Here is a 9,014-nt window from a genome sequence, read left to right as displayed (position 1 = left end):
ATATCGATGTCACATCAGTATTATGTTGAAAAAAAATCTAAAATTACAAAAAAAAATAAAAAAGAAATATAACAAACTAAAACCTAAATTTGATAATATAAAATATCAAAATCACAAAAAATAATATAAAATAAAATAAATATAGAATATCAAAAGTGTAATTTTTTCTTAATTTTTTTCTATATCTAATAAAAACTATTCCGCTTATCTGTAAAGCCACCATGTTTAATTCTAGGCAAAAACTTGTGTGAGACGGTCTCACGGGTCGTATTTGTGAGACGGGTCTCTTATTTGGGTCATCCATGAAAAAGTATTACTTTTTATGCTAAGAGTATTACTTTTTATTGTGAATATGGGTATGGTTGACCCGTCTCACAAATTAAGATCCGTGAGACGGTCTCACATGAGACTCACTCTTAATTCTATAGAAAAAATATTGATCATGAGGGAGTTGGTAGGATAATTTAATTAAATTACTTAATTTTATATTAATGGACGATACTATATATTAATCGAACGAACATGGTGGAAAATTTGTTGTGTGAGCACATGCTACACCTTGTCTTTCATAATTCTTAATTGAACTAAATATTATATTATTAACCAACATTGGATATTTATGTATAAATAATTATGTATTATAAACTATCAAATAAAATTAAATCTAAGTAAAATTATGGATTACTATTCATATATTTTTCGCTTATTCGTATAAATTTCTTGATGATTAAACAAGATTATTTCTTGTAATTTCAGATAATCCATTTCATCAGTCGATTTAAAATCAAAAAAATAAATACTTAATCAATATAATTCCATAAAAGCAGTAATAGTTAGGTTCATTTAAAGATAGATTATTAAAATTTTAATTTTAAAATCGGAATTCTTTAAATTAATGACATTGTTCGAGAATATATATATATAAGGTCTTAAATTTGAATATAATAAATATATAGAAAAAATTAATAGAGATAATTTGATGAGAGTAGGTTTCTTGTGAGACGGGCTGTCAATATTTATAATAATAAGTAATAGTTTTGACATAAAAGTAATATTTTTTTATGAGTGATCCAAATAAAAGATTTGTCTGACAAAACTGACTTATAAGATCGTCTCACATAAATTTTTGTGATTTTTTTTATAATTAATCATAGTCGATTCCAATTCGTTTGGACCATATAATGTAATAGTGTTGATGTTTGTTGGATTTATTTGATTTTATAGGACCCTTTTTTTTGTTCGTTACTGTTTGCTTTTATAGACTAGTTAATGGAACACTAATATGAAATCTGGTCTTGGCCAGATTCTGTGTATTATAGTTAGTTGATTATTCGTTATTTTGGCAACTATTGACTAATTGATATTTAACATTTTGTAGTTCCCATTTTGAATTTGTATTATTACTAAATTATTACCATTTTTGTTGTGGTGATATTGATAGAAATCTTCTGTTTTATCAACAATTATAGTTGGTAATAGATTAGTCAAAATGGATTTGATTTTTCGGATTAGTCCGTCCCACCATATAAAAGTAGATAATGAGTAGAGTTGGGTTGAGTTAGTAATTTTTCGCCATTGCAAAATGGCGAGTTGCGATCTGCCCCACCCGTCTGGACCTTTTTGACGTCTCTAGTTGGTGGTAATGATATACTTAAAATCTTTTAATTTGTACACCACGTATGCATACATGATACACAAGTGAATACTAATTTAAACTATCATAGAAAATAATTATTGAACATGCATACATGATACACATGTGATTTCTAATTTATACTATTATATAAAAAATCTATAACCCAAAACATATCGATTTTTGTTTTCCAAATTGTCTTTACACTCACATTTTTACTCAAAATTGTAATTATAAATTATTTTAAATATTACTATTTTCAAACTGTATTACGACATCTCATTAATTTTTATAAATTATTATTAAATTAAACATAAAATTAACTATTTAATAAAGTTTAAAAAATATAAATTATTATTATGATTTCATAATTTACTATTTAAATTAAGAATATGTCTCTTTGAGACGGTCTCAAGAATGTTTATCTGTGAGATGGATCAATCTTATCGATATTCACAATAAAAAATAATATTCTTAGCATAAAAAATAATATTTTTTCATGGATGACCTAATAAGAGATCCGTCTCACAAAATATAAATCGTGAGATCGTCGCACATAAATTTTTACTTAAATAATTAAATAAACTACCCCTTTCATAAAATAAAACAATAAAGGAAGGGTACTGTCTTTAATCAACAGCCAGAGAGATGTGTCACTCTCTTTTCACGACTATCTAGAATATCATTATTATTATTATAATTAACAATATTATTTATATATTGTCAAATATTTTCAATTATCATTACTGTTATTGCTTATGTAAGCATTGAAGTCGCCGTTTGTACAATCACGAGTTCTCACCCGTTTCAAATTTGTCTTACGATTCTACGTCATTTACATATTTAAAAAAAAAACACTCACAATGCTTTCGAAGAAGTAAACATAGTACTTGAACATTAGTTTGACATTTGGAAAGTGTGGGAATCCTTCCACTTCCATAGAAATAAAATATTCGGTTTTTTGTGACAGTCGTTTTACGACTATATATCTGTGGTTCGTAATAAGACTCGACTCGATTTATACTTATCATAAAAACAATATTTTTGACATAAAAAATAATTTTTTATGAGTTGGGTCGTATCAGAGTTTCGTCTCACAAAATTGACATATAATACGATTTCATTAGAGTTTTTGCTTTAATTCAAAATTTAAAACAAAAATTCCTCAAAAAAAGAAAAAAAAACTATTTCGGTAAAATAAAATAATAAATATCTTTTGTATAAAAAAAATATATGTAATAAACCATATCATAAGGCAGATCATTTATAATATAGAAGACATTTTAACTTATTATTTTCCTTATTTTATTTTATTTTATTTTCTAAATTACAGTGTCATCTAATAGTTGTACAAAATTCTAAAATATTTTGCTATTTTGTACTTAATTTTTACTTTGACAAAATAAGTGTAACATCAATAATAATATAAATATATATTATGTCGATATTTAAAAATATCGATGCTTTAATATATTATCGAGTTAGAGCAGCAACACGCAAACTTGTATATCACGACTAGTCGATATCATTCATAAAAAAAAATTAATAATAATAACTACTCGATATTATATAATTTTCAAATTAATTTAAAAAGGTGCAAGTTGCAATCCCGACACGTACGATACGGAAATTCTAACAAATAACGTCGATTTTGTCCTGCTTTTTTTCAACCACATGAAATTTTATTTTGGGACATTAATTTATTATATTTAAAAATGACATGTTTTTAAAATAATAACATGTTTTTATATATTATAGAAATAGTGGAAATTTACTAAAAATAATGACAATTTATATAAAACATTCATCAAAATAAAAATGTGGAAATTTTTTTATTATATGAGCTAAACAAGAAATCTTTTAAGTAAAATATTACTAAAATTTTCCAACCACAAATACTTCGTATTTTCCTTACTTTCAACTTCTTTGTGTATTTTCATTTAAATATTGTCCATTACGATATACTAAATTTATTATTACATATCTTGAAAAAATTAATATTTTAAAACTAATTTATTTCATTAAATATAAAATCATTAATTTATGACGTATTCAGCTAGCTGCGTAGTCGGAAGAAAAATCTACATTTTGCAGAAGGGCCCCCTGCCTTTTAGGTGGGGGGATACCATAGGATTACAGTTCTTTCTATTACAAATCATCCACGTACATTAACAAATATATCTCACAATTATTATTGTAATAAATAATCAAGAAATTAATTTAAAATAGGCCAGGCGTAATATTCTCAACTAATATATATATTAATTAGGAATATTTAGCAAATAAGTAAAGTGATTTATTTTATTTTATTTTATTTCATTTTAATTATCAATACTAAAAAGCGTGTGTCTTAATTTTATTTTATTTCCATATGTTTTGTTTTATAAAATAAATCGTTAGTCATCATCCGACGACACGTTTTACACACGGGAAACTCTAGATCACAATACATGTGTAGGGTAAGATTTGGATCCACCTAAGTCACCCCATACATTTGGGAATCCTAAATCAATCATCCTTCGATTTTTTATCAAATTAATTTCGAGAAAAAAAATTAAAAATAGTCTTGTAAATTGATATGAGTCGGAGATTTACTTGTATTATTTAAAATTAAAATTTGATTTTAGTATAATAACTTTGATTTATTTTTGTACTCCGAGAGCTAAGATGATCTCGGTCATTGTTGGTGGAAAAACGACTATAGTGAAAAAAAAACTAATTTAATGTCAACAAAAACTCATGTGAGACGGTCTCACGGGTCAATTTTGTGAAACTAATATTTTATGTGGGTTATCTACGAAAAAGTATTAATTTTTATGTCAAATATATTAATTTTTATTGTAAATATAGATAGAAGTGATCCGTCTCATGAATAAAGATATGTAAGACCGTCTCATGAAAGATCTAATATTTCGTGTATTATGAAGAAATTTTGATCAATTAGATGATCATATGTTTATATTCGTCAATTGAGTGCTTTTCAACTTTTACCGATTAATCATTATTTTCGAGAAAAAAATAAAATAGTAGAGTAAATAATATTAAAGATAATGCATTCAGATTGAGTAATCGACAAACATAGAATCAAGTTCTTAATATTAAATATATTATTTCTCATTTTGTTTTTCCTTCTAATTCTCATATTATATGGAAACACGAGAATTTTTCGTTTTGGATGAAAGATTTTATAATAAAAGACCTTATTTTGGATTTAAAAAAAAATTATAAGTTTTTCCTAGCGAAAAGATGTATTGTTTCGACTCAATTTTTTTTTACACGTATACATCAACTCAAACTCCACGATTTTAATAGTAGTAAAAGACAACACGCAAATTTTGCTTGCTAAAAATAAATACTCGAGCCTTGCTCAGTAAATTCGAATTGGATTCACCAAATAGAAGCGTAGTTTTGATCAAGTTATTAACAAGAAATTCGGACTCATTAAAAATGGCTATTTTTTTCGTATTTGTTGTTTTATTGTCAAGTTTGGTAGCTTAATCTAGAAGGGTTTACATTGTTCTGCTACACTGTCGTGTTTCTAATTTTTAAAACACTTTTTTATAGTTGCTTAAATTTCGTATGTTTTGACACGAAGTCAGACAAATGTTTGAACTATTTTTTTATATTTCACATAAATAATCTTATATCGAAATGTTTTATCCATTAATTTAATTATTGTTACTATCTTGTTTGGCAAGAATTCGACTATTTGATATTGTACAATTGATTATGTGATTATATCGTTAACTCATCAAGTAGATTGCAATTCAACGTAAAATTAATCCGTTGGAACTTTTATTATTATCAAGTGAATTCATGATAATGTTTAATTGACAAATGGAAATTTGAGAGACTAAATGACATTTACTTGCAAAATTTAATGATAATATACATCACACACTACAAAATAATCATCACCACATAATAGTAACAAGTCCCCATATATCTTCACATCAATCTCGTTTAATTTTATTTTATTTTATGACTTCAGAACTCGCAATCGTTATCATTCGATGCATATTGAGTAAATATCTGAACTACAAACCACATTAGTCAAATAAACCACACCGGACAAACTTTGCGTGAATAACTTACCGAAAAAAGTGTTACTTGGGGGAATCGAACTCCTGAATTTTGATTAAGTAGTCATCAACTCTATCAATTCNTTTTTTTTTTTTTTTTTTTTTTTGTGAATGGAGTTAAAAGAAAATCTGATGAAGGAAATATCACGTATGGTAGATAAACTTATTCAATAATTATAATAATATAATAAAATATTTTATGCGTTAATATAATTTACTTTTGAGTACTATTTCAACTTTTAAAAAAAGCAGCATAAAAATGTCAAAGTTATATTCAAAATTATTATCACTACTTTCGTGTGATGATCACACCAAACTGACGTTGAATAACACATGAGAAGCATATTATTCAAAGGTAAATCAACTATGACGACTCAAGTTATTATAAGACATCAATAACAAAAATATATGTGAATCATACAACTACGAGTAAATAATCATCAGTAAAAAAACTTGTAATGTTAGATATTTCAAATCAGCTGGATTATGTTCTTAAGAGTTGTGTATATGAGACAATGTCTAATTAATTTTTGAGGTGAAGTTAGGATAAAATAATCTTAACAAGGTATCATAGTCTATACTAACATTATGTGTCGGACTGTCTTCTGAGCAAATCGTTAATGACTTGTAAATTTCACGTTTCAGTTCATTTGGAGCTTAACCTTTCTTACAGACTTTTAGAAAGCTAAGGCTCTTGATCAACATGCCGTTTCTGCTCATAGTGTACTGGATGACAGGAAATGGATGGCACCAGATGCAGGTATCTTTAAACTCAATGTTGATGCTTGTGTTAATGATAATTCCAGTCAATACAGCATAGCGGGTGTCCTTCGAGATTGTCAAGGGAGATTATTGCTAGCATTTGGGTAGCAGATTTCTCAACCTCTGTCTGTTGCCCATGGTGTACTGGCAATTCGGGAAAGAGTTAAATTTGTTTATGAAAAGAATTTTCGAGATGTTCTGGTCGTATCTGATTCTGTACTGGTAGTGCAAATGGTCAATGCCGTACAAGAGGATCTGAGTTATGTTGGATCATTCTGGTGCAAGCCTCATTTATCTCTGGCATAGTTTATGAGCCTAGGTTGTCTAATATAGTTGCTCATAATTTGGCTAAATTTTTCCTGTCATCCCTTCACCCTTTGTTTGGTTGAATGACGATTTTCCTCATTGGTTGGTCGAGTTTGTAATGAACGATTTATCTTAATATAATTACAAGCTTATCTTTCAAAAAAAACATAGCCTGTATTTATGAGATTCATAAATTCCTAATATGAGATTATATGGCATCGTGATCTATATATATATTTCCATTCGAAGATTTAGACACTTGGCTAGGAGTTTCTTGTAATGATTTTTTTTTTTACTTTTGGTTTCTTCTTGTATTGATTCCATCTAAAAGTTTCTCCCACTAAAAATATATACACAATTTATTTTTCCCTTTTTTTTTTGGTTGAGAAACCTAAATATCGACAGATGTTATAGTTTAAAATATTAAATAAATTTTTATAATCAAGAAAGCACCACTTTATTATGAAACGACGTCGTATTTTTTAAGTCAACAACGGGCCAAAAGGCCTACTCGTTTTTACGCTTTTACAGTATTTAAATGAAAATATCGGCAGATATTTTCGACATCTTGGTCAATCCCCACTGCACATCACAGCGCGTGTATCCACTCTTCTTAACACAACTCGTCGTAACGTGTCTGTATTTAATTTATAAATTTCTTTAAATTATAATATATTTATAATAGATTAAATTTGAGGATTTGTATTGAAAAATATGTATCATTAATCTTACACATGATATTATTTTGTTGTTGTATTTTTTTTATTTTAATTGTAAAATAAAACTCTTTCAAGCTACCATAAGTAATAAATTTGGTGCATGTTAACCAAAATAAACATGCAATACTTATTGTTAGATATTAAAAAAAGTTTGAATCACGTATAAACTTTATCTTAAATTTATATACCCAATAATTTATAATATATGGTCGGTTTTCTCCAAGTATTTGTTATATAAAAATCTCGAATTTAGGAATGAAGCGACTTCTTTTTCCGGTTTTCTAATGTTATAATGTCTATCAAGATTAAAGATTAAGATATTATTATTTTACAATTATACATATCATTTTCTTCCATTTTTAAGTATATTTTTATATTATTTCTCTCTTCATAAAATATTAATGTAATAAATTGTATCCTAATGTCATTTACAAATTATTTTCAAGAAATAATGGAAGTTCATATCAAATGGTTAGAGGTGTCGAAGTTCATGTTCAACTTTCCTGCTTCGGAAGCTTCTTCTTAAACTCAAAGAACATACTTTTTATATTGTTTCTCGTAAAAAAAAATCATTTTTATATATTTAAGGCCTAATTTTGAATTTAAATACACAATTTGGATGTAAGAATCTTTGAAATTAAATTGAAAATAACCATTACTAATAAACGTGATATTTAAAAAAATTAAATAATACGAACAGATAAAAAGATAAAATTGGCTTCCTTTCAAAAGTTGCTGATTTATAACACATCTGATATTATAATTTCGAGTTTAGAATAAGATATTTTTTGATTTTAAATCCTGCAAATATATTTATTTTTTGATTTATTTAAAAAATAAATGACACGCGCTAAAAACTCGCGTGGCTACTCACGAGCCTTATAGAGCTGATCTGTTCTGGGAAGATAAGCAACCCACGCACACCACCAATCGCTGAATCTCCAAAAAATTTCACCGCCTATTTTACCATACAAAACCACTGGAAACCTCTACCACCGCCGCCGAGGCCTTAGCTGCTGAACCCGACCATGGACAACGAGTCCTCCAACCACAGACAGAGCTCCCCCAAATCCGCCGCTCCTCACTCCACCAGCCCGCTCTTCCCCAAGGGAGACGAATTCGCCGACGGAGATCCTGAAGTCTGGGCGGCGTTCACCGCCAATTTCAGCCAGGTGCAGTCGGTCCTCGATCGCAATCGCTCCTTGATTCAGCAGGTGAACGAGAATCATAGGTCGAAAATCCAAGACAATCTGGTGAAGAACGTGGAATTGATCCAGGAAATCAACGGGAACATCGCGAAGGTCGTGTCTCTGTACTCGAATCTGTCGGCCGATTTCTCGAGCATGTTTCATCAGCGGAATTCCGCGGCGGCTGAGGCGAAGAGCAAGGCGGAAGAGAAGAGCAGTGAGTAATTCATTTACCGTACGTTGAATTCATCATATCTCCGGTCTTCGCCTGTACTATGTTTCCTTCTTGTTTATTATGTTTCTAATAAAATCTTAAATTCAGTAA

The 9,014-nt window shown here is 28.1% G+C and overlaps 1 protein-coding gene across 1 annotated transcript; it reads left to right on the top strand.

Annotated features, from left to right (window-relative positions):
• Window positions 1-8,407: 8,407 nt before the first annotated feature.
• LOC140983207 (protein EARLY FLOWERING 4-like) lies at window positions 8,408-9,014 on the top strand. Its single transcript, XM_073450150.1, has one exon. The coding sequence runs from the start codon at window positions 8,531-8,533 to the stop codon at window positions 8,912-8,914; it is 384 nt and encodes a 127-aa protein (XP_073306251.1). The 5' UTR covers window positions 8,408-8,530; the 3' UTR covers window positions 8,915-9,014.

Source organism: Primulina huaijiensis, chromosome 8 (assembly GCF_012295235.1).
Source record: "Primulina huaijiensis isolate GDHJ02 chromosome 8, ASM1229523v2, whole genome shotgun sequence".
Taxonomy (NCBI): Eukaryota; Viridiplantae; Streptophyta; class Magnoliopsida; order Lamiales; family Gesneriaceae; genus Primulina; species Primulina huaijiensis.
The sequence above is the reverse complement of the archived record's forward strand: the minus strand, read 5'-3'. Positions and strand labels throughout refer to the sequence as shown.

Coding starts and splice junctions, on each gene's coding strand:
- LOC140983207 (XM_073450150.1), top strand. CDS start 8,531: ATGGACAACGAGTCCTCCAACCACAGACAGAGCTCCCCCAAATCCGCC.